This window comes from Nerophis ophidion, linkage group LG06, assembly GCF_033978795.1.
Source record: "Nerophis ophidion isolate RoL-2023_Sa linkage group LG06, RoL_Noph_v1.0, whole genome shotgun sequence".
In the NCBI taxonomy this organism is placed as follows: Eukaryota; Metazoa; Chordata; class Actinopteri; order Syngnathiformes; family Syngnathidae; genus Nerophis; species Nerophis ophidion.
In genome coordinates, this window is record NC_084616.1 from 73,980,772 (window position 1) to 74,004,580 (window position 23,809).

Sequence of the window (23,809 nt, forward strand, 5' to 3'; positions counted from 1 at the left end):
CTTCTTTTCTTTTGAAGACTGTTAAAAGGAAGTTCCGGACTCCACAGCAGCTCTCGGCGGCCTGCAACATGGACGACGTGACAACATGGCCAGAAGTGCAGAAAGCCGCCGCAGAAAAGAGACGAGAGTTGGTCCTTCAAGGTGCGGCAGCCGACCAGAAGATTGCCTCCCAAGGAGGCCTCGCGCCCGCCGTTTATTCCCTCACTCTGCTCAATTATCTGGAGGTTAGCCAGTGCCCGAGTCTGACGGAGCTCCACGACGACGTCCAGCGTCTGGTCAACCTCCAGAGTCTCATCCTGTGCAGAAACAAACTGGCCTCCATGCCGAATCTCATCAGCAGCCTCAAGTCCCTGAAAGTTCTGGACGTTTCGGTGAACAACCTCAAGGTTTTACCGGAAGGCGTCACTCATCTCCGAGAGCTGACCACCTTGAATGTGAGCTGCAACCACCTGCAGGCTCTCCCGGATGGTCTGAGCCGCTGCACCAAGCTCTCCACCCTCAACATCTCCAAGAACCGCATCGCCGGCTTCCCCGCGGATCTCTACTCGGAACGCCTGGACCTGCTCAGCACTCTGGTGGCCTCGGATAACGCCATCGTGGAGCTCAGCAGGGACGTCCACAGGCTGTCTGCTCTGAAGGTGGACGTCATCATTTTACACCACAACTAACTAAACATCTTAAAAGAATACCTTTCCGACCAAATCAATCAAAACTAGTCATGCAAAAAATATTATTCTGGAAGTAAAGAAATAGAATTTGGTGTCTGAAAGGCCTACTGATATGATGAAATATTAACATTGCAACACATGCCAAAACGGCCTTTTTAGTTTGCTAAATTGCGCAAAGTATTCTGTTGAAAACGTCGCGGTATGATGACGTGTGCACGTGACATCACAGATTGTTCCAGCCCGATCCCAGCTATAAGTCATCTGCTCTAATCGCAAAATTACACAGTATTCCCGACATCTGTGTTGCTGAATCTTTTGCAATTTGTTCAATTAATAATGGAGACATCAAAGAAGAAAGATGTAGGTGGGAAGCGGTGTATTGCGGCTGCCTTTAGCAACACAAACACAGCCGGTGTTTCCTTGTTAACATTCCCGAAAGATGACGGCGAAGCTTTACTATGGAACAGAGCGGCCAAGCAAACATGAATCGATCAATGTTTACTTATATAGCCCTGAATCACTAGTGTCTAAAAGGGCTGCACAAACCACAACACAAATCACTACGACATCCTCGGGCAAGGAAAACTCACACCCAGTGGGACGTCGGTGACAATGATGACTATGAGAACGTTGGAGAGGACCTCATATGTGAAGTGAAGTGAATTATATTTATATAGCGCTCTTCTCAAGTGACTCAAAGCGCTTTACATAGTGACACCCAATATCTAAGTTACATTTAAACCAGTGTGGGTGGCACTGGGAGCAGGTGGGTAAAGTGTCTTGCCCAAGGACACAACGGCAGTGACTAGGATGGCGGAAGTGGGAATCGAACCTGCAACCCTCAAGTTGCTCTACCAACCGAGCTATATGTCCCTCTGGGGACCGAAAGCAATGGATGTCGAGCGGGTCTAACATGATACCGTGAAAGTTCAATCCATAGTGGATCCAACACAGCCGCGAGAGTCCAGTCCAAAGTGGATCCAACACAGCAGTGAGAGTCCCGTCCACAGCGGAGCCAGCAGGAAACCATCCCAAGCGGAGGCGGATCAGCAGCGCAGAGATGCCCCAGCCGATACACAGGCGAGCGGTCCATCCTGGGTCCCGACTCTGGACGAGCGGTCCATCCTGGGTCCAGACTCTGGACTGCCAGTACTTCATCCATGGCCATCGGACCGGACCCTCATGGTTCCCTACCACATGTCAACCGGCAGGTTTCGGTGAGAAAATGGTGGTAATAAGTCGGCTCTTACCATAGACATGAGCAGAGAGCTTGCATAGTTCCTCATGCACCTGTCACAGAGGCAGCTGCGGACTCTTTTGCCTCCTCCCACCGGCCACCCCCGACCGTCAAATGCTTCCATGGAGGAGCAGGGGGGAAAAAAAATCTCAGCCCGGCCCCAACGGCTGCCTTCACTTTGCCTGGTCGAGAAATGTGGCTTCCCTCAGAGACACTGGCGGTCACTAAACCCGTGGCCACATCCCTCCAACATTCACTAAAACGCTAAAATACTAGTAACACAATAAGCAAATAAGGGATTTTCCAGAATTATCTTAGTAAATGTGTCTAATAACATGTGAATCGCTCTGCCGTCCATTTTTTTTTCCTAGTCCTTCACTCTCACTTTCTTCATCCACAAATCTTTCATCCTCGCTCAAATTAATGGGGAAATCGTTGCTTTCTCGGTCCGAATCGCTCTCGCTGCTGGTGGCCATGATTATAAACAATATGAGGATGTGAGGAGCCCTACAACCCGTGACGTCACGCGCACATCGTCTGCTACTTCCGGTACAGGCAAGGCTTTTTTATTAGCGACCAAAAGTTGCAAACTTTATCGTGGATGTTCTCTACTAAATCCTTTCAGCAAAAATATGGCGATATCGCGAAATGATCAAGTATGACACACAGAATGGACCTGCTATCCCCGTTTAAATAAGAAAATCTCATTTCAGTAGGCCTTTGAGTTGCAATTCTGAAAATGAAATTGTAAGTTTTACGATATTAAAGTTGTAAAATTAGGAGAAACAAATATTACAAGACAGTCCAAATTTTAAGAGGAACAAAAAGTATTTAATTAAAACAAAGTCATATTTTCCAAAGGACAAAATGTTTAGTTATGACAATGCAGTTTTCAGGGTTTCCCCCAGATGGCCGCTATAAATGTGGCGGTGGGGGCGTGGTCTGTAATCACCAATGACGTTGATAAAATTTAGATTTGCAATGATGAATATATATTTAAAAAAAAAAGGCTAAAACATGTTTTATGTATATTTAAAAAAACAAATATTATTGTTATTAGTTATTAATAATTCCATCCATCAATTTTTTTTTACCCCTTATTCCCTTTGGGGTCGCGGGGGGTGCTGGTGCCTATCTCAGCTGCATTCGGGCAGAAGGCAGGGTACACCCCGGACAAATCGCCACCTCATGACAGGGCCAACAGAAAAAAAAGTGAATAACGGTACTTTCTAAATGCACTGTAACATGAGTATGAATAAAGTCCTAAAATTACAAGAAAAAGTCATAATTTTACAAAAACAACGGGCATAATTTAAATGCATAAAAAATAATTTCATTATTTTATTTAAAAAAATGTATAATTAAATCACACTTTACCAGATTAAAGTCCAAATATCACAAACAAAAAATTGTAAATTTATGTAGTACAGTAAGGAAGGGCCCCATTCCTGCAATGGAGTCTGCTGAAAATGATCAAAAGCGCCACTCTACACAGCAACTGACGCCGTGGTTCAAGTTGGAATTGCCACAAAACATGTTTTAAGATTTTCAACACTCTAAAATAGGTAGCGCAACTCCCCAATTTGTCACGTTTGCTGTATCAGGTAAACCGCGATGAATGGGGCCATAGGAATCCCCTTCCTGCTATAAGTCATTACATTATTTAATAAGACACAAACCTTTCTCCAAACTGTGGCTGGTACTTTTTATAACGTTGCACAGTTAGTTTTTAGCAATTGTGTTTTGCTCATGCAGGTGCTGGATCTCTCCAACAACAAGCTGAGCGAGATCCCGTCGAGTCTGAGCGACTGCTCCAAGCTGAAGGAGATCAACTTCAAGGGCAACAAGCTCAACGACAAGCGCCTGGAGAAGATGATGAACGGCTGCCAGACCAAGTCCATCCTGGACTACCTCCGAGGCAAAGGGAGGCAGGCCGAGGACCGAGGCGACGAGGACGGAGGGCGCGGCGCCGACAAGAAGAAGAAGCAGCAGCCGCAAAAGAAGAAGAACAAGAAGAAGGAGGCGGAAGACGAGGACGACGAGGTGGAAGAAGTGAACAAGATGGTGGTGAAGGTTCTCCGCGTTTCCGACGCTCCTGCCGCCCTCACGGTCCGAGTGAACGCAGACGTGAAGGACGTGCGGCCTTACTTGGTGTGCTGTGTGGTCCGAGGCATGAACCTCAAATCTGGGAACGCTCTCAAGAGGTTCCTGATTGCCCAGGTAAGCATTCAGCGAATTATTTTTTTTTTTTTAACCACTAAGAATTTTGAGCTGTAATGGATATCACCGGCTTGCAGTGACCAGATGAGGGCACCATTTATTTACAGCCATACTATTGTGAGCTGTATGGGCCCCATTTTATGCAAATAAGCACATATAAAATGTCAAATAATGAACGTCAGGGCACTTCATATAACCATTTAACTGCAAACGTATTCCTAGCCCTTTCCTGCTCTGTCATCGGTAAGAACATAGAGGCAAATTTCACTGGAAATTCTTATTGTCTGGCTAGGAGATGTACAAAACAAACCACATGTTGGTACATAAGTCGAGTAAAAATGATCAAACTACATAAATAACATAAATAACTAAAAACAATTTGAATTTGATAGATTGGTAATTAACACCAATATTAAAAACTGATGAACATTATCACATAATATACTCAGAAATGATAAATAACGGCAAATACATTAATAACCGCGACATCCATCCATCCATTTTTTACCGCTTGCCCCTTTCGGGGTGGCGGGGGGTGCTGGAACCTATTTCAGCTGCATTCGGGCGGAAGGCGGTGTACACCCTGGACAAGTCGCCGGGCCAAATAATGTTAGTCAATAAATCATTCTGACCAAATGTACTCTTTCTTTCCACTTTGACAGAAAACAATATGAACTGCATGAAATATTTTAAATACAGTATTACAAGGGTGTCCAAAGTGTGGCCCCAGGGCCTTTTTTGTCTCATAGCTTGTTTTTTATTGGTCCTCTGTATATTATAAAAAATAAGATTAATTCATTATTAATGACATATGTTATCATATATAAAACAAATTTGCTTTGTTATGGTTTACTCCATTAAGACGTGAGTGTTTTGTCCTAATAGCTTACATTACATTGGATTGATTTGAGCATTTTCAATGTACAAACATGTAAAAAAAAACAACCAAAACCTCTTATCCCTTTCGAGGAGCCTATCTCAGCTGCATTCGGACGGAAGGCGGGGTACACCCTGCACAAGTCGCCACCTCATCGCAGCCCAACAATATTAAGATTTGTATACTTTCATAAAGTCGTTTTTCTGTTTTTAAACATAAAAAACAATTTGAAGTTGTCTTTATTTTCAAGTCATGGTGCCGTGATTTTACCAGTCCTGGCCACTTGGAAGTAGATTTTTCTCCATGTGGCTCCTGATCTAAAATGAGTTTGATACCCCTGGCCTAGGTGCACCGTGTTAGTTCTGGACCGGTAAACTGGGATCGAATCCCAGCCGGCGATGCGCCAGGAACACACGCAATTTTATTGTTTGAATTATATAAATGTTGTTATTTTACACAAAAATTATTATTTACCAATTTATCTCCCATGAATACGAAAGTCCTGAGTAGTAAGGGTTCAATCCCGGGCTCGGGATCTTTCTGTGTGGAGTTTGCATGTTCTCCCCGTGAGTGCGTGGGTTCCCTCCGGGTACTCCGGCTTCCTCCCACTTCCAAAGACATGCACCTGGGGATAGGTTGATTGGCAACACTAAATGGGCCCTAGTGTGTGAATGTTGTCTGTCTATCTGTGTTGGCCCTGCGATGAGGTGGCGACTTGTCCAAGGGTGTACACCGCCTTCCGCCTGATTGTAGCTGAGATAGGCTCCAGCGACCCCAAAGGGAATAAGCGGTAGAAAATGAATGGATGGGATGAATTAAAATTTGGAAGAAAACATGCATCAAATTAAATTCATCCATTTTCTACCGTTTGTCCCTTTTAATAATCGTTTCAGAAAATTAAAAACATTGTAATAGGGATATGGGCTCAAAAATTAAACCTTCTTTTAATGTTTTAATTATGTCTAGTTTGTTATTTTTCACAATCAATGTTTGGTATTGAAAAATGTACTTCCCATTATTTTGTTTACGTTAAAACATGCATCAACTTGAATTTATGTCTAAAAAAAAAAAAGTGTAAAAATGAATTCAATCACGATAAAAAAAAATCTTATTGGGAATATAGTCATTATTTTGAGACATGTTACGAAAGCAAAGTTTCAATATTGTGAGAAACAAGTTCTAGAAATAATACATATATATACTGCGAGGAGGTGGCAACTTGTCCAGGGTGTACGCTGCCTTCTGCCCGATTGTAGCTGAGATAGGCGCCAACGCCCCCCGTGACCCCGAAAGGGAGTAAGTGGTAGAAAATGGATGGATGGATATTAGAATAACACTAATTGACAGAAAAAAGTATTGTTACAAAGACTATAATGAATACTATAGTTGAGTTGCATCATATTGCAAACAAATAATTGTATCAGGAAAAAGAAGAAAAAACTATTTCTATTACAATAAAAACAATATTGAACCACATTAAAGGGGTGAAATTTGTTCTCTGCACCCTTGTTCACCACCTGGGACTTGAGGGGAGCAGTGAGCAGCAGCAGTGGCCGTGCCTGGGAATCATTTGTGATGATTTAACTCACAATTCCAACCCTTGATGCTCAGTGCCAATTAGGGAGGTAATGGGTCCCATTTTTATAGTCTTTGGTATGACTCGGCCAGGGTTTGAACTCACGACCTACCGATCTCTGACCACTAGGCCACTGAGTAGGTCTTGTATGTCATAACACTTGGCAGACAAGTCATAAAAGTACAAGAAAAAGTCCTAATATTGGGAGACTAAAGTTGTAAGTTTCTGTTTACAATCTCATCCTTTGTCAAATATGTAAGTGACAGACATGCACTACTTCCCCCCAGACAAAGCTCCATGAGGACGTGTGTGGAAGGAGGACCATCGCCACCATTGCCACTCATGATGTGCAGCTTCTCAAAGGTCCCCTGGTGTATGACGCCATACCTCCCACACAGCTGAAGGTGGGCTCGCTCACAATTCTATTATAGGCTTCATTAGATCGCCGTAATTCCAGCCCATAAGGCACATTATAGGCCTACTGAAATGAGATGTTCTTATTTAAACGGGGATAGCAAGTCTATTCTATGTGTCATACTTGATAATTTCGCGATATTGCCATATTTTTGCTGAAAGGATTTAGTAGAGAACATCGACGATAAAGTTCGCAACTTTTGGTCGCTAATAAAAAAGCCTTGCCTTTACAGGAAGTAGCAGACGATGTGCGCGTGACGTCACTGGTTGTAGGGCTCCTCACATCTGAACATTGTTTATAATCATAGCCACCAGCGGCAAGAGCGATTCGGACCGAGAAAGCGACGATTTCCCCATTAATTTGAGCGAGGATGAAAGATTTGTGGATGAGGAAAGTTAGAGTGAAGCACTAGAAAAGAAAAAAAAAAGGCGACGGCAGTGGCGGTTCAGAGAATAATAATAATAATGGATTAGATTTATATCGCGCTTTTCTATTGTTAGATACTCAAAGCACTCACAGTGAAGTGGGAACCCATCATTCATTCACGCCTGGTGGTGGTAAGCTACATTAGTAGCCACAGCTGCCCTGGGGTAGACTGACGGAAGCGTGGCTGCCAGTTTGCGCCTACGGCCCCTCCGACCACCACCAATCATTCATTATAAATAAATGATAAATGGGTTGTACTTGTATAGCGCTTTTCTACCATCAAGGTACTCAAAGCGCTTTGACACTACTTCCACATTCACCCATTCACACACACATTCACACACTGATGGAGGGAGCTGCCATGCAAGGCGCCAACCAGCACCCATCAGGAGCAAGGGTGTAGTGTCTTGCTCAGGACACAACGGACGTGACGAAGTTGGTACTAGGTGGGATTTGAACCAGGGACCCTCGGGTTGCGCACGGCCACTCTTCCACTGCGCCACGCCGTCATCATTCATTCACCAGTGTGAGCGGCACCGGGGGAAAGGGGTGAAGTGTCCTGCCCAAGGACACAACGGCAGCGATTTGGATGTCCATAGGTGGGAAGCGAACCTGCAACCCTCAGGTTTTTAGCACGGCCGCTCTACCCACTACGCCATGCCGCCCCTGGTAGATGTTATTAGACACATTTACTAGGACATTTCTGGAAAATCCCTGATCTGCTTATTTTGTTACTAGTGTTTTAGTGAGATTATAAAGTCATACCTGAAAGTCGGAGGGCTGCGGTGACCGCCAGTGTCTCTGAGGGAAGCCATATGGAGGAGCCAAGAAAGTCACAGCTGCCTTTTTGACAGCTGCTGCAGGGAGGACGCAAACTCCGCTCAAGTCTCCGGTAAGAGCCGACTTAATATCACAATTTTATCATCCAAGAACTCGCTGGTTGACGTAGAGAAACATGTTCGCTTGACCGCTCTGTGTTAAAGCTTCACAACAAACAAATAAACACCGGCTGTGTTTGTGTTGCTAAAGGCAGCTGCAATCCACTGCTTTCCACTAACAGCATTCTTCTTTGACGTCTCCATTATTAATTGAAGAAATTGCAAAAGATTCAGCAACACAGATGTCCAAAATACTGTGTAATTATGCGATGAAAACAGACTACTTTTAGCCGTGAGTGGTGCTGGGAGAACATGTCCGCTCCAACCAATAACGTCACAAGCACGCGTCAACATAAGCGTCATCATTCCGCGACGTTTTCAACAGGATACCTCGCGGGAAATTTAAAATTGCAATTTAGTAAACTAAAAAGGCCGTATTGGCATGTGTTGCAATGTTAATATTTCATCATTGATATATAAACTATCAGACTGCGTGGTCGGTAGTAGTGGGTTTCAGTAGTCTTTTTTTTCTTTTTCTAAAGGGAAACACTTCCTTCCATAACATGTTATGGTGGTTCTTTGGTCAAAAGGTTGCATAGATGATGTTTTACAGATCATCTTCAAGCCGCTTTCTGACAGTTGCTTCAAGATGCGCTGATTTGTGGGCGGTCTTATTTACGTGGCTCACCTTCGACGGCGTCTCCTCCCCGTCATCTTTGTTGTAGCGGTGTAGCGTGCAAGGACGAGAGTGGAAGAAGTGTCAAAAGATGGAGTTAACTGTTTTAATGACGTTCAGACTTCAATCAACAAGGGAGCAGCACCTCCTCATCTGTGGCTCACTAGTGAAATGTGTCCAGTGTCAAAACGTCCGACCGGAATTGTAATTACTAAAGTTCCTCGGGTGAATTATAGAAACCCACTACACTGCTAGTTTTTAATGCTTCCGTAGCGAGATATAAGTAAGAACTTTACGTTACTTTATATTAGAAACAGCAACAGCATAGGGTGACTGCACCATAACAAGAAGATAGGGAAAAAGAAGAAGCTTATCGGTATCGGACTATAGTAGCGGACGTGCACACATTTTCAGGACTTATGCAGATCTCAAATACAGATCAGCAGGTACCAGAAGGGAAGAAAAGCTGGTTTTGCATAATGTTGTGAAATAAAACGCCAGATAATGTCTGCTAATGGGTGCTATATTACAGTCCTTATACACACACCATAATAATACTAGTATCTCTGACTATGGTTGCGGTAATGGGCCGACAATCCATAAGCGGTGTGGCGTCAAAGTCATACTAAAAAATTTTGACAGATTTTTGAGTGCCTTGTGTAATGTTCTTTCTTTTCAATGGAACATATGACGTTTTTGGTGTTTACTGGCATCATATTGCAGTCTGCAGGTATCTCTTATGTGTGACTGCCATCTACTGGTCACACTTATCATTACATCATGTACCAAATAAAATTGCCTCGAGGTCGGGAAGCACAACCAGAATTATTCCATACATTAGGCTACAAGGCGCACTGTCGAGTTTTGAGAAAATTAAAAGGTTTTAAGTTCGCCTTATAGTCTGAAAAATCCGTTAATAATCCACCAAAGGTGTCTTTACAACAGTTGCTAATTTACCTCCTGTCTTGTCAAGATCGTGCCGCTGGGTCGGAAGGAGATGACGGCCGTGGAGCTGATAAGACAACTTCAGCTGGAGGCCGATGAGCTGAGGAAGCAGAAGAAGAGGCAGAATGTCACAGGCCTCCACAAGTCAGTCGCTCAGCAATTATTATCAATTTTTTTTGGTCAACAATTTGAAATGGCAATCCCACAATAGTGTATTGTTGGTTTGTTGTCCAGAATCTAGCCCTGGTGTTGGAATGTAGAAAAGTGCTTTTGGTAAGCCTTACGCTGTTTTGTGTGTCGGAAGCTTTAATGCAAATGTGTTTGTCCATGAGTGTGTGTGTGTGACTTTAAGAAGTGCTATTAGACTTAGACAAACTTAAATGATCCACAAGTGGAAGTTTTCCACCCAGTAGCTCAGTTACAAAGGATGGAAAGGATAATGTACACAAGGGCACAACAAGAGGGTATAAAGTAGACAAAAAAATGTACCACAGTCATACTTGCCAACCTTCTTTCACCAAGACACTCCTGAATTTCAGTGCATCTCCCAGGGAAACCAAATTTCTCCCGATTTCCACTCGGACAACAATATTGGGGGCGTGCCTTAAAGCACTGCCTTTAGCGTCCTCCACAACCTGTCGTCACGTTCACTTTTCCTCCATAAAAAATCAGCGTGCCAGCACAGTCACGTAATATCTACAGCTTTTCACACACACAAGTGAATGCAATGCATACTTGGTCAACAGCCATACAGGTCACACTGAGGGGGGCTGTCTAAACAACTTTAACACTGTTACAAATATGCGCCACACTGTGAACCCACACCAAACAAGAATGGCAAACACATTTCGGGAGGCCACCACACCGTAACACAACAGAATAAATACCCAGAACCCCTTGCAGTACTCACTTTTCCGGGACGCTACAATATAACTTTCATCCATCCATCCATTTTCAACTGCTTATTCCCTTTGGGATCGCGGGGGGGCGCTGGTGCCTATCTCAGCTACAATCGACTTTCATCCCATTGATTTTTTTTAACGTTGATGTACCAGGGAATCAAATTTTCAATGAAGATATAGTATAGGCAAATATAAGCTTTGTGTGTGTATGTGTACATTTGTTAATATGTATCATCTGTACTGATAAAGGGGAACATTATCACAATTTCTGAAGGGTTAAAACCAATAAAAATCAGTTCCAGTGGCTTATTTTATTTTTCGAAGTTTTTCAAAAAATTTTACCCATCACGCAATATCCCGAAAAACGGCTTCAAAGTGCCTGATTTTTACCGTCGTTATATCCACCCGTCCGTTATCCTGTGACGTCACAGCGTGACCACACAGAAACAAACATGGCGGATAGCACAGAAAGGTATAGCGATATTAGCTCGGATTCAGACTCGGATTTCAGCGCCGTAAGCGATTCAACAGATTACGCATGTATTGAAACGGATGGTTGGGGTGTGGAGGCAGGTAGCGAAAACGAAATTGAAGAAGAAACTGAAGCTATTGAGCCATATCACGACAGACAGCGGCAACGAGGACAAATTCGGCGATCGCCTTCTAACCAACGATTGGTATGTGTTTGTTTGGCATTAAATGTGGGAAAGGCTGGATGCAAATATAGCTACAAATGAGGCCTAATGATGTACATACAGCTAGCCTAAATAGCATGTTAGCATCGATTAGCTTGCAGTGACCAAATATGTCTGACTAGCACTCCACATAAGTCAATAACATCAACAAAACTCACCTTTTTGCATTCATGCACAATGTTATAAGTTTGGTGGACAAAATGAGACAGAAAAAGAAGTGGCATAAATCACGTCTTAGCCAACATATCCAGGGGGTTTACTGCCGTCGTCCCTGAATAGCTTGCACTCCGGCAGATTCAGTGGTGGTCTTTTTTCCAATATTGCAGATTTCGTTGACTTTATCGTTGGAAATGCATCTGCTTTGAGTGCCGCAGGATATCCACACATTCTTGCCATCTCTGTCGTAGCATAGCTGTCGTCTGTAAAGTGTGCGGAACAAACGAGGGACTTTCGCATCTTTTGACCACTGTTGCAACTTGAATCCCTCCCTGTTCGTGTTGTTACACCCTCCGACAACACACCGACGAGGTATGATGTCTCCAAGGTACGGGAAAACAGTCGAAAAAACGGAAAATAAATGAGCTGATTTGACTTGGTGCGTGTAATGAGATTGAGAAAATGGCGGATCGCTTCATGTTGTGATGTCACGGGTGAAAGGTCATCGCTCCGACAGCGAACAATTAAAAGGCGTTTAAATCGCCAAATTCACCCTTTTAGAGTTCGGAAATCGGTTAAAAAACCATATGGTCTTTTTTCTGCAACATCAAGGTATATTTTGACGCTTACATAGCTCTGGTGATAATGTTCCCCTTTATACTGATCACACAAAATGGTTGATGGTTCATTTATATCAGTGGTCCCCAACCTTTTCGTATCCGCGGACCAGTCAACGCTTAATAATTTGTCCCGCGGCCCGGGGGGTATCCTTTTTTTTTCTTTGTCATGAAAAAGGGAAGTTTTTGTCATGAAAAAGGGAGGTTTTTGTGGTTGGTGCACTAATTGTAAGTGTATATTGTGTTTTTATGTTGATTTAATTAAAAAAAAAAATATATATATATATATATATTTTTTTTTTTAAATATTTATTAAAAAATTCTTCTGCGGCCCAGTGGTTGAGGACCACTGATTTATATGACCGAAATAAACTTATTTCATTCATTATTTCATTTTTAAAAAAATCATTATTTATAAGAATTAGTAAATCGGATGTGGAATTTTTTTTTTCCTTTAGTATTTAATTTATGTTCCAATTTAGAATATCAACAACTACAATTTAAATATATGCTTGCCACATGCTGACGTCTGTCACTGTTTCCTTCTTGTAAAATGCAACACGGAACGACACAGGAGGTCCTTCATACAGACAGCCATCAGACTATATAATGCATATGTTCCTTGACTGCACTTAAATGTAGAATATGTTTATATTATTCATATATTATATTTATAATATATATTATTTATTATTATTATTGTCTATTGTGAGCGAACTGTGGTGCTGAATATCCCTCAGGGATCAATAAAGTACTTTCTATTCTATTCTAGATACCTCCAGCTCCTGCAAGGTAAAGCAGCGTATCCCTGCCTGGTGGATGCTGAGGGACACGTCATCTCATTCCCGCCCATCACAAACAGTGAGAAAACTAAGGTGAGGGGTTTATATTTAACTATTATTCGTGGTCTACTGTGATCTGGAACCTCCGACACTGTTATATATCTTCACCAGATCAAGAGGACGACCCAGGAGTTGTTCTTGGAGGTGACGAGTGCCAGCAGCCTGCAGATCTGTAAAGATGTCATGGACACTCTGATTGCGGTAAGGCAGCAAGTTGACCAATACAGTATGGAACTGGTGACATAGAGGAAAACTACTTACCTTTTGGGAAGCAGACAAACCTTTGTCTGTGCCCGAGTAAGTTGGGCTGCACTAGGGGTGTAACGGTACACAAAAATTTCGGTTCGGTACGTACCTCGGTTTAGAGGTCACGGTTCGGTTCGTTTTCGGTACAGTAAGAAAACAACAAAATATAAATTTTTTGGGTTATTTATTTACTAAATTTGTAAACAACGGCATAACATACATATACACACAGGGTCCTTTGCCAGGGTTAATGTGGTCAACATATATAAAATAAAAACTAAATAAGATAAGGCTCAGAATGGTTTCTTAACAAAAAGGTTTCTACATATAAAGTGCTTTTTTGATTGATTGATTGAGACTTTTATTAGTAGATTGCACAGTACAGTACATATTCCGTACAATTGACCACTAAATGGTAACACCCCAATAAGTTTGTCAACTTGTTTAATTCGGTTTCCACGTTAATCAACATTAAACTGCCTCAAGTTTTCTTCTACATATAAAAAGTGCAACATTAAACAGTTTCAAGTCAACTCAGCCTCAGATTAACTTTTATTTCCCCCCCCAGCCTGGCTAACTTGGCAGTAAGAGGATATATGGGCTCATTGTTCTTCCACCATAGAAGTGGGTCAAAATCGAGTTTTTTATGGAATATGAACTTAAATCTGCTGCTATAAAAACATTTGTTATTGCTTTAGCCCTGCCTGACTCGCCGAGGAGAGGCTGCTTGAATGCGGTGGTGACTCTTCAAAGGGGTTAGCATGTGTTATGAGAGTAGTGTATGTGTTCAATACAAATACACGTACCGTTACACCCCTAGGCTGCACCATTCTGGCTACAATAATCATCACAATTATTAATCAGGAATATTTACTGTATTTTATTGCACTTTTTAAACAAACAGTAAGTGAGTGCGATCATAAAGTGCAGACGAGTGGGGAAAAAAAAGCTTGTCCACAAAAAGCACGTACAAAGGAACATATTCCTTGTACAGGTCTGAGTGTAGTGGGTGGGAGGTAGGGCTGGGCGATATACTCGCTATATCGCGGGTTTGTCTCTGTGTGATATAGAAAATGATTACCGTATTTCCTTGAATTGCCGCCGGGGTGCTAATTAATTTAAAACTTCTTCTCACTCCGACGTTTACCAAAGGCATGCGGTAAAGGCAAGCATGCGCTAATTTTAAAACCTCTTCTCACTCCGGCACTTACCAAAGGCATGCTGTAAATTTAGGCCTGCGCTTAAAAATTTGAGTGTGATGTAAGGATACCATCATGAAAAGCACATTTAATTAAAAAAAACGTTATTATGGTCTTACCTTTACTTATAAATGAAGTCCATGCGTAGCGCCTTCTGATCAAAAGCATCGATAACTTGTTTATAGAAGTCTTCCTTATCTTTCTTCAGTTTTAAGTCTCTCTGTCTCGATGGAGATCTTCCTTTATTACCTCCTGCTTCGATTGAAAGTCCAGTTTAGAAAACTGTTTTATTTTAGATATGTAATCCTCCATGTTAAAAGTGCAAGCGTGAGGAAAAAATAAAACAATCGCTGCTCACTCTTATTGCTTGTTGTCACTTCTTCTGCAGCCGAGTAGTCGCAAAAAGGATCACTAGCGCCCTCTGCCACCAGGAGGCGGGAGTCATTTAATGACTCATATTTGACACACGCAGCTACGGTATATTAATAAAACATAACTGCTTACTGTTCTTTTTAGCATATTCAATAGCTTGGACCTTAAATCCTACTGAATAGCTCTTAATCTTCTTCCCTTTATGCGATTTCAAATTATTGAAATCAGCCTCCTCCATTTTGAAAATGATGACAAGTGAAGTGTCACTCGTGACGTGACGAGTTTGACCCGGCGGAAATTCTAGATATGCGCTAATAAAGATAATATTTTGCGAAACGAGTTTGACCCGGCAGTAATTCTAGTCAGGCGCATACTATATACCCGGCGGCAAATCAAGGAAATACGGTATATTGAAGAAATGCAGGATTTTATTTAGGTGTCTGCAGATTCAGGGAAATACCTTTTTAACTTGATCTCCATCACTTCCTCTGTCCTCGCAGAAAATGGCCGAGTTGAACAAGTTGACAGCCGAGCACCGGGAGGAGGCGGGGTCCGGCGGGGAGGGGGACGTCCCACCACCGGACCAGGCAGTCGGCACGGAGGCCACCAGCGAGCTGACCGTCCAGCAGATTCGGACCGTCGACCAGGACGGGAACCTGAAGGTGGTCTACCCGTCTAAGACCGACCTGGCCCAAGACGTCTCTAACTTAACTGTCGTTTGGTAGCTGGAACTAAAGATGAAGATTGCAGCAAAGTAACAACATACTGATTTTATTAAAGGGAACATTAAAGTTCATTTTTGTCACATTTCTTCAAATACTTCCATTTTCTACCGCTTGTCCCTTATGAATAATACTAGAAAATCATTGAGTACATCATTTCCCCTCTTCCCAAACAATATACATGCATACTAGAGATGTCCGATAATGGCTTTTTTGCTGATATTGTCCAACTCTTAATTACCGATTCCGATATCAACCGATACCGATATATACAGTCGTGGAATGAACACATTATTATGCCTAATTTGGTGGTGATGCCCCGCTGGATGCATTAAACAATGTAACAAGGTTTTCCAAAATAAATCAACTCAAGTTATGGAAAAAAATGCCAACATGGCACTGCCATATTTATTATTGCTGTCCATCCATCCATTTCCCACTGCTTATCCCTTTCTGGGTTGGAAGGGGGTGCTGGTGCCTATCTCAGCTTCAATCGGGCGGAAGGCGGGGTACACCCTGGACAAGTCGCTATCTCATCGCAGGGCCAACACAGATAGACAGACAACATCCACACTCACATTCACACACTAGGACCAATTTAGTGTTGCCAATCAACCTATCCCCAGGTGCATGTCTTTGGAGGTGGGAGGAGCCTATCCCCAGGTGCATGTCTTTGGAGGTGGGAGGAGCCTATCCCCAGGTGCATGTCTTTGGAGGTGGGAGGAGGCCGGAGTACCCGGAGGGAACCCACGCAGTCACGGGGAGAACATGCAAACTCCAAACAAAAAGATCCTGATCGCAGGCTCGAACCCACGACCTTAGTATAGTGAGGCAGTCGTACTAATGCATGTACCTAAATAGAAAATAATCTAAAATTATTTTTTATGTTTTTGGTCAAATATGCAGTTAAAAGGGACGGCGTGGCGCAGTGGGAGAGTGGCCGTGCGCAACCCGAGGGTCCATGGTTCAAATCCCACCTAGTACCAACCTCGTCACGTCCGTTGTGTCCTGAGCAAGACACTTCACCCTTGCTCCTGATGGGTGCTGGTTGGCGCCTTGCATGGCAGCTCCCTCCATCAGTGTGTGAATGTGTGTGTGAATGGGTAAATGTGGAAGTAGTGTCAAAGCGCTTTGAGTACCTTGAAGGTAGAAAAGCGCTATACAAGTACAACCCATTTATTTATTTAAAATCTTCACGTTTAGGTTGATTGGCAACACCAAATTGGCCCTAGTGTGTGAATGTGAGTGTGAATGTTGTCTGTCTATCTGTGTTGGCCCTGCGATGAGGTGGCGACTTTTCCACGGTGTACCCCGCCTTCCGCCCGATTGTAGCTGAGATAGGCGCCAGCGCCCCCCGCGACCCCAAAAGGGAACAAGCGGTAGAAAATGGATGGATGGATGGACGTTTATAATTTGACGGATCGTGAAAAATCTGCACACTATGAACCCTAGGAAAACACACTTTAAAGAAGCTTATTTGTCATTTTAAGCAACAATACACATCATAATTGCATCACCATACATGAAATAGTAGGTCAAGGGATCATTATTGCAGTGTTTTCAACCACTGTGCCGTGGCACACTCACAAAGTACATTATTTTTTTGCCTCGAAATAGCAGCTTGGAATTTGGGACATACTCTCCCTGAGAGGGCATGATGAGGTTGAGGTTGGGCAGGGTTGAGGTCCCGACAGAGTTAGTGCTGCAAGGGATTCTGGGTGTTTGTTCTATTGTGTTACGGAGCGGATGTTCTCCCGAAATGTGTTTGTCATTCTTGTTTGTTGTGGGTTAACAGTGTGGCCCATATTTGTAACAGTGTTATAGTTGTTTATAAGCCCACCCTCAGTGTGACCTGTATGGTTGTTGACCAAGTATGACTCACATTCACTTGTGTTTGTATAAAGCAACATATATTATGTGATTGGGCCGGCACGCAAAGGCAGTGACTTTAAGGTTTATTGGCGCTCTGTACTTCTCCCTTCGTCCTTGTACCACTCATTGCAGATATCACTTTTTAAAGCATTTTTTTGCTGATAATATCCGATATTATCAGACATCTCTAATGGAAACAGTTTGTGTTTTTGCAGTGTATTGTCAAATTACTAACTATATCCATCCATCCATTTTCTACCGCTTATTCCCTGGTGCTTATCTCAGCTAGAATCGGGCGGAAGGCGGCGTACACCCTGGACAAGTTGCCACCTCATACTAACTATAATAGAAAGCTAAATAAAGCATCTTTAAAACAACATGAAACATTTATAGTTGGACTCTGAAATCAACAAGAAACTATAGAAGCAATCCCCATCTTTACTTGGCATTTGCAGGTCCGAACACAGGAACTGCAAAAAACAAAACAAAAACAAAAATATTAATACCTTTTTATTTTGATGGATTAAACAAACACTATTAAATAATAAACATATGTCCAATGCCATTTTTTTCATTTGCCTCTAAAAAACATTTATAAATTAGATATTTATCAAAATCAGATTAAATGGGTCTCTAGTACAAACCCCGTTTCCATATGAGTTGGTAAATTGTGTTAGATGTAAATATAAACAGAATACAATGATTTGCAAATCATTTTCAACCCATATTCATTTGAATGCACTACAAAGACAAGATATTTGATGTTCAAACTCAAAAACTTTTTTTTTTGCAAATAATAATTAACTTTGAATTTCATGGTTGCAACGCGTGCCAAAGTAGTTGGGAAAGGGCATGTTCACCACTGTGTTACATCACCTTTTCTTTTAACAACACTCAATAAACTTTTGGGGACTGAGGAAACTAATTGTTGAAGCTTTGAAAGTGGAATTCTTTCCCATTCTTGTTTTATGTAGAGTTTCAGTCGTTCAACAGTCCGGGGTCTACGCTGTCGTATTTTACGCTTCATAATGCGCCACACATTTTTGATGGGAGACAGGTCTGGACTGCAGGCGGGCCAGGAAAGTACCCGTACTTTTTTTTTTTTAACGAAGCCACGGTGTTGTAACACATGCTGAATGTGGCTTGGCATTGTCTTGCTGAAATAAGCAGGGGCGTCCATGAAAAAGACGGAACTTAGATGGCAGTATATGTTGCTCCAAAACCTGTATGTACCTTTCAGCATTATTGGTGCCTTCACAGATGTGTAAGTTACCCATCCCTTGGGCACTAATGCACCCCCATACCATCACAGATGCTGGCTTTTGAACTTTGCGTCGATAACAGTCTGGATGGTTTGCTTCCCCTTTGGTCCGGATGACACAATGTGGAATAATTCCCCCAAAATTTTGAAATGTGGACTCTTCAGACCACAGAACACTTTTCCACTTTGCATCAGTCCATCTTAGATGATCTCATGCCCAGAGAAGCTGGTGGTTTCTGGATGTTGTTGATAAATGGCTTTTGCTTTGCATAGTAGAGCTTTAACTTGCACTTACAGATGTAGCGACCAACTGTATTTAGTGACAGTGGTTTTCTGAAGTGTTCCTGAGCCCATGTGGTGATATCCTTTAGAGATTGATGTCGGTTTTTGATACAGTGCCATCTCAGGGATCGAGGGTCACGGTCATGCCGCTTACGTGGAGTGATTTCTCCAGATTCTCTGAACCTTTTGATGATATTATGGACCGTAGATGTTGAAATCCCTAAATGTCTTGCAATTGCACTTTGAGAAACGTTGTTCTTAAACTGTTTGACTATTTGCTCACACAGTTGTGAACAAAGGGGTGTACCTCGCCCCATCCTTTCTTGTGAAAGACTGAGCATTTTTTCGGGAAGCTGTTTTTATACCCAATCATGGCACCCACCTGTTCCCAATTAGCCTGCACACCTGTGGGATGTTCCAAATAAGTGTTTGATGAGCATTCCTCAACTTTATTAGTATTTATTGCCACCTTTACCAACTTCTTTGTTAAGTGTTGCTGGCATCAAATTCTAAAGTTAATGATTATTTGCACACACACAAAAAAAATGTTTATCAGTTTGAACATCAAACATGTTGTCTTTGTAGCATATTCAACTGAATATGGGTTGAAAATGATTTGCAAATCATTGTATTCCGTTTATATTTACATCTAACACAATTTTCCAACTCATATGGAAACAGGGTTTGTAGCTGTAGCGATGAACTGTATTTAGTGACAGTGGTTTTCTGAAGTGTTCCTGAGCCCATGTGGTGATATCCTTTAGAGATTGATGTCGGTTTTTGATACAGTGCCGTCTGAGGGATCGAAGGTCACGGTCATCCAATGTTGGTTTCCGGCCATGCCGCTTACATGGAGTGATTTCTCCAGATATTCTGTACCTTTTGATGATATCATGGACCGTAGATGTTGAAATCCCTATAATTTCTTGCAATTGCACTTTGAGAAACGTTGTTCTTAAACTGTTTGACTATTTGCTCACGCAGTTGTGGACAAAGGGGTGTACCTCGCCCCATCCTTTCTTGTGAAAGACTGAGCATTTTTTGGGAAGCTGTTTTTATACCCAATCATGGCACCCACCTGTTCCCAATTAGCCTGCACACCTGTGGGATGTTCCAAATAAGTGTTTGATGAGCATTCCTCAACTTTATCAGTATTTATTGCCACCTTTACCAACTTCTTTGTTAAGTGTTGCTGGCATCAAATTCTAAAGCTAACGATTATTTGCAAAAAAAAAAAAACGTTTATCAGTTTGAACATCAAATATGTTGTTTTTGTAGCATATTCAACTGATCATTGTATTCCGTTTATATTTACCTCTAACACAATTTCCCAACTCAAATGGAAACGGGGTTGGTAAAAATATTGGTTTTACAAAATGATTCAAGAGTAGTGAGAAAGAGGGCGTAAGAGTTGAACCACTAAAATCCAAAAACTTGGTAACTGCTGCTATATGTCATAAAACCTCTATGCTACTGTAAATACGCCAAAGGACTTACATTCACAGGTGTAGGCAACCTCCAGGTACTTGTAGGTGCCCACACAGGGGTCTCCGAACACCCCGTTGCTGGCTCTGACGGTGCAGCTGTTTTGCCCGTTGCAACTGTGGAGCAAAGAGGAAATGTCATTTTGCAGGAAATTGGCACATTTTGGCCCAATACGTGGTGGTGAAGGTGGTGTAAACCTGCCATCTGCTTTACAAAACATTTATTTTTTATGCAAATGAATGAACATATTCCCATTTCTACACTGCAAAAAGTCAGTGTTCAAAACCGAGAAAAAAATACAAAAATGAGGGGTATTTTACTTGAACAAAGCAAAATTATCTACCAATAGAACAAGAACATTCGGCTTGTCAAAACAAGTAAAATGAGCTAACTTCAATGAACCCAAAAATACCTTAAAATAAGTATATTCTCACTAATAAGTGGAATTTTCTTGGTAGGAAAAAGAGACCTTTTTGTTCAATACGTTGAAAAATATTCTTAAATGAAGTAAATGCTAATGCTATTATTATAACATAATGATATGCGCTCTTTTTTTTTTCATGCTTAACGTAAATTATTACTTTATACTTGTGAGTGTTGATGACACAGCTTTGCAACAGTTGATATTCTAGTTTCAAGCATGTTTTACTCAATATAGGTCAGGGGTCGGGAACCTTTTTGGCTGAGAGAGCCAAGAATCCGAATATTTTAAAATGTATTCCCGTAAGAGCCATATATATTTTTTTTAAACACTGAACACAACTAAACGCGTGCATTTTTAGGTAAGACCAACATTTCTAGAGTACAATAGGTCTCTTATTCTTTGTAATAACATTGTTATTCTGAAGCTAACTGTGGAGGGGGCGTGGCCTGTGGGCCCGCAGCGAAGCAGGGTGTGCCAGGACCGGCCTCGAAATCAGCAACAGGTGCGTAGACAACCCACCTGGGCCTTGTTATCTAATCACCTGTCACTCTGTTATAAGCAGCAGCCAGGAGGAGAGATAGGATTGGAGCTGGAGCCAGAGTGCGAGCGAGAACCAAAGAGAAAAAGACAATTGCTGGAAAGCAACTGAGAGACTTATTGAAAAATAAAAAAATATTGTAACCCTGAAACAGGCTTTCATGTCGGTGCTTGGTGGTCTGAAGAACCCCCAGGAGGGCAAGCCCTAAAAAAAATTATAATTTTTAAAGTGTGGTAGGAAAAAGGATGGATGGATTCAAATGCATGAGCATGTTTAATATTTTGAACGTTATTTTTAACACTTTGATTACAAGTGGAATTAGTCATTACTTATTGTGTTAAGCAGTGTTAGCTCAGATTTATCTGAGAGCCAGATGCAGGCATCAAAAGAGCCACATCTGGCTCTAGAGCCATAGGTTCCCTACCCCTGATATAGGTCATCAAATCTCCTGAATGAGCTGTAATATCTTACTTAGATCATTTAGGACCAAAACCCTTAAAAGAAGTAAAACACTAACATAAAATCTGCTTAGTGAGAATAATTATCTTATCAGACAAAAAATAAGCAACTATCACCCTTATTTGAGATATTTCATATTACCGTATTTTCCACACTATAAGGCGCACCTAAAATCCTCCAATTTTCTCAAATGCTGACAGTGCGCTTTATAATCCGCTGCGCCTTATATACAGTATGGACCAATATTGAGCCACAACATGTCTCGCAACTACGGTAAGCAGCCGCCGACCTCATTTCCCCCCGTAAAAGAAGAAGCGCGTGGTGCATGCTGGGATATATGACTGCGGGAGGCGTGCCGTTTCTGTGTGTTTATGTAAAGACCCCAAAATGGCTCCTATTAAGAGACACGCTTACGACGCAGAGTTTAAACTCAAGGCGATCAGTCACACAGTAGAAGACGGGAATAGAGCAGCAACGAGAGAATTTAACATTAATAGCAGAGACTGACTCGTTTAAAGGGGAACATTATCACAATTTCTAAAGGGTTAAAAACAATAAAAATCAGTTCCCAGTGGCATGTTGTATTTTTTGAAGTTTTTTTCAAAATTTTACCAGTCTCCGAATATCCCTAAAAAAACCTTTAAAGTGCTTGATTTCCGCTATTTGCGATGCAACTATCCATTTCCCTGTGACGTCACACAGTGCTGCCAATGTAAACAAAAAATGGGAATACCACAGCAAGATATAGCGACATTAGCTCGGATTCAAACTCTGATTTCAGCGACTTAAGCGATTCAACAGATTACGCATGTATTGTAACGGATGGTTGGAGTATGAAAGTATTGAAGAAGAAACTGAAGCTATTGAGCGAATAGCTATTGACGCTATTCATAGCCATAGCATGGCCGAATAGCTGCGTTAGCATTGCCGGTAAAATGTGCGGACCAAACGATCAGGACTTTGGCATCTTTTGACACTGGAGCAACTTAAATCCGTCGATTGGTAAGTGTTTTTTTCGCATTAAATGTGGGTTGAAGGAAACGTAATATAGTTGCAAATGCATCTGCAAGTTATCCATACATCTCTGTGCCATGTCTGCTTTAGCACCGCCGGTAAATAGCATGTTAGCGTCGATTAGCGTAGCATGTTAGCATCGATTAGCTGGCAGTCACGTCACGACCAAATATGTCTGATTAGCACATAAGTCAACATCAACAAAACTCACCTTTGTGATTTCGTTGACTTTATAGTTGTAAATGCATGTGCAGGTTATCCATACATCTCTGTGTCATGTCTGTCATCGCCAGTAAAATGTGGAGACACTCTGGCCCATTCAATGGGGGTCTGGCGGCAGACACTTTGGCATCTTCGGGCCAGTGGTGCAACTTGAATCCCTCCCTGTTAGTGTTGTTACACCCTCCGACAACACACCGACGAGGCATGATGTCTCCAAGGTTCCAAAAAATAGTCGAAAAAACTGAAAATAACAGAGCTGAGACCCAATGTTTACAATGTGTTGAAAATGAAAATAGCGGCTGTATTACCTCGGCGACGTCACATTCTGACGTCATCTCCTCCAGAGCGATAAACAGAAAGGTGTTTAATTCGCCAAAATTCACCCATTTAGAGTTCGGAAATCGGTTAAAAAAATATATGGTCTTTTTTCTGCACCATCAAGGTATATATTGACGCTTACATAGGTCTGGTGATAATGTTGCCCTTTAATGACGACTTTGACATGTTGGATGCCGTGTTCGCCCAACTGTTTGATTCTAACACTGAAGAAGAAGAATTTGAGGAATTCATGGATGAGGAATAA

The 23,809-nt window shown here is 42.0% G+C and overlaps 3 protein-coding genes across 3 annotated transcripts in view; 1 reads left to right on the plus strand and 2 right to left on the minus strand.

Moving 5' to 3' along the window:
* Positions 1-765, minus strand: part of cep104 (centrosomal protein 104) — a 126,498-nt gene extending 125,733 nt beyond the window's left edge. The window contains exon 1 of the mRNA XM_061904809.1: positions 1-765. The gene's annotated coding sequence lies outside the window, so the exon portion shown is untranslated.
* Positions 26-17,521, plus strand: lrrc47 (leucine rich repeat containing 47). The gene is made up of 7 exons (XM_061904820.1): positions 26-638; positions 3,661-4,125; positions 6,866-6,982; positions 9,947-10,062; positions 13,061-13,163; positions 13,242-13,331; positions 15,448-17,521. The coding sequence occupies exons 1-7, from the start codon at positions 69-71 to the stop codon at positions 15,670-15,672; spliced, it is 1,686 nt and encodes a 561-aa protein (XP_061760804.1). The 5' UTR covers positions 26-68; the 3' UTR covers positions 15,673-17,521.
* Positions 15,703-23,809, minus strand: part of LOC133555225 (L-rhamnose-binding lectin SML-like) — a 26,693-nt gene continuing 18,586 nt past the window's right edge. The window contains exons 8-9 of the mRNA XM_061904821.1: positions 20,582-20,685; positions 15,703-18,011 (exon numbers count right to left, since the gene is read on the minus strand). Of these exons, the coding sequence (XP_061760805.1) occupies positions 17,980-18,011; positions 20,582-20,685 (136 nt within the window). The 3' untranslated portion in view covers positions 15,703-17,979. The remainder of the gene's footprint in view (positions 18,012-20,581; positions 20,686-23,809) is intronic.

Excerpts from the sequence above, each read along its gene's own strand:
- lrrc47 (XM_061904820.1), top strand. The coding sequence starts at position 69 with ATGGACGACGTGACAACATGGCCAGAAGTGCAGAAAGCCGCCGCAGAA. Across the intron at positions 13,164-13,241 it reads CAAACAGTGAGAAAACTAAG|ATCAAGAGGACGACCCAGGA; the intron begins GTGAGGGGTTTA and ends TATCTTCACCAG. Across the intron at positions 13,332-15,447 it reads TCATGGACACTCTGATTGCG|AAAATGGCCGAGTTGAACAA; the intron begins GTAAGGCAGCAA and ends CTGTCCTCGCAG.